The 1,847-nt window shown below is 36.3% G+C and overlaps 1 protein-coding gene across 1 annotated transcript in view; it reads left to right on the top strand.

The window, feature by feature from the left end:
• The window catches only part of LOTGIDRAFT_165906 (hypothetical protein), a gene marked incomplete at both ends in the record, with an annotated part of 4,401 nt that extends 2,810 nt beyond the window's left edge, over nucleotides 1-1,591 (top strand). Inside the window, 4 exons of the mRNA XM_009062941.1 lie at nucleotides 189-274; nucleotides 622-742; nucleotides 1,008-1,080; nucleotides 1,406-1,591. Of these exons, the coding sequence (XP_009061189.1) occupies nucleotides 189-274; nucleotides 622-742; nucleotides 1,008-1,080; nucleotides 1,406-1,591 (466 nt within the window). The remainder of the gene's footprint in view (nucleotides 1-188; nucleotides 275-621; nucleotides 743-1,007; nucleotides 1,081-1,405) is intronic.
• Between the last annotated feature and the right edge of the window lie 256 nt (nucleotides 1,592-1,847).

The following is a 1,847-nucleotide window of genomic DNA, read 5'->3' on the forward strand; positions in this document are numbered from 1 at the left end:
AAATTGTATGCAAATTTAAATTTTCAAACAGCATTCTAATTGTTGTCAATAATCCGAATAAGATCGGGAAGGAATGCTGACTTTTCAATGTTTCGGAGATATTGCCTCAGACATCTGCAAAGTAAATCAGTTATGTCCACCATACTAAGCATCTTAACTTTTGAATAAATCTCGTTCTTATTTTAAAGGAAAGGTAGAAGAGAAGTCACCATGTTCTTTGCATTTGTAACTGGTATCTTTTTACTGATTTCGTTCATATTTCTCGCCACTCTTGGTAAGTTATATGTATACCCTCAACACCTCGCTACCTACAAACCCCTACACGTAGTAAAACCAGCTTCGGCGTAAATCACAACGTTTCAACGATGATACTGCCAATCGTTATTATGCATCATTGAAAAAGACATGTTATCCATAAAGCTACAAATAAGTTAAAGACGAAAGGTTACTGGATAATATTGAGACCGAAGACATTTTCCGTTTACCACGAGTTATTTATGGGAGTCGCCTTATAGTTTGATTCAATTTTAGAAATTATTTTATTAATACAAAAAAAAAGAAAAAGGTGTTCCTCTTAGTAAGATTGTGTGGCAAATCTTAGGGTTTTTTTTCCACTTACAGGAGGAACCTCTATTGGTGATATACTTAGTAACCTGTTTTCATTATTGGGAAAATTCTGTGTTTCTGGTTCTTTCATGGTTATCTATATATACACACCAGAAATATACCCTACAAATCTCAGGTAAAACTTCAACCCATTTAATGATAATGACCTTTGGTCTTGTTGATTCTTTGGGTGATCAGGGTCAGCTAAGAAAATAACGCTATAGACTGTCCATAAAAGTTATCTGTTGCCACATGTTAAACCATCATAAAATATACTTTATAAACATTCGATTTCATCGATAATATTCAGCTAAATCCTTTGCATTTGGTCACATATTCGTCGGGCTATTGATTTCTTGCGTCTTCTCCGAGTAGATCTGTTTGATAATTTGTTTTATCAGGAATGCTGGACTGGGAATGGCATCAGCAATTTCAAGGTTGGGAGGAATGGTGGCGCCTTATTCTTCATTGTTGGTAAGTATCCCATAATCCCACATTCGGACGAAGTGTGGATTTTTTAACCACAGTACATCACATATTGAAATGTTGTCGTTCATCAGATACACGGGCATTGTTCTGTGAAACATACTGTGTAGTCTCCATCGTATCATTTAATCGGACAAATAATCTATCCACATTATGGATTGTGGATTCTACCAACGCCGATTCTTTAAAGGCACGAAGATAACAAAAGGTATATTTCTTGTGTATGCCTAATCACGTCAAATGTTGAAACTAATATTACATTAAGTAGTGCTTTTTATACAACAACAACCGATGACCATTTACATTTTTGTAGAGTGCTGTAGCGGTATGGGGTCCTGGTGTTGTTTTTACAGTCTGCTGTATCCTTGCCTCCATATTGATGTACTTTCTACCAGAGACTAAAGGGCGACCACTCCCGACAACACTTCAAGAAATGAGAGATTTGAAGCATGAGCACAGGAAGAGTATAGAGATTATTATACCGGAAGTGAAGAAATAGAGATGAATTCACCGAGCATTTATAGATTTGAGTTAAAACTTTATATAAACCGAAGAGTTACCGTTTCAAAGACCTGTTTGTGCTGAAACATTGGCCACAATGACTATTTTGGGATTGAGGAGTCTAGTTAATTTACAATAATTACCTTAAACATTGCATTTATGACAAGTAATCATTATTAAATGCTAATAACCTTCAACCTACGAAGCTTCAGTGGTGGAGTCAAAAAGGGGGGGGGGGGAGGGGGCACCTCACC

This window comes from Lottia gigantea, assembly GCF_000327385.1.
Source record: "Lottia gigantea unplaced genomic scaffold LOTGIsca_54, whole genome shotgun sequence".
Lineage (NCBI taxonomy): Eukaryota > Metazoa > Mollusca > Gastropoda > Lottiidae > Lottia > Lottia gigantea.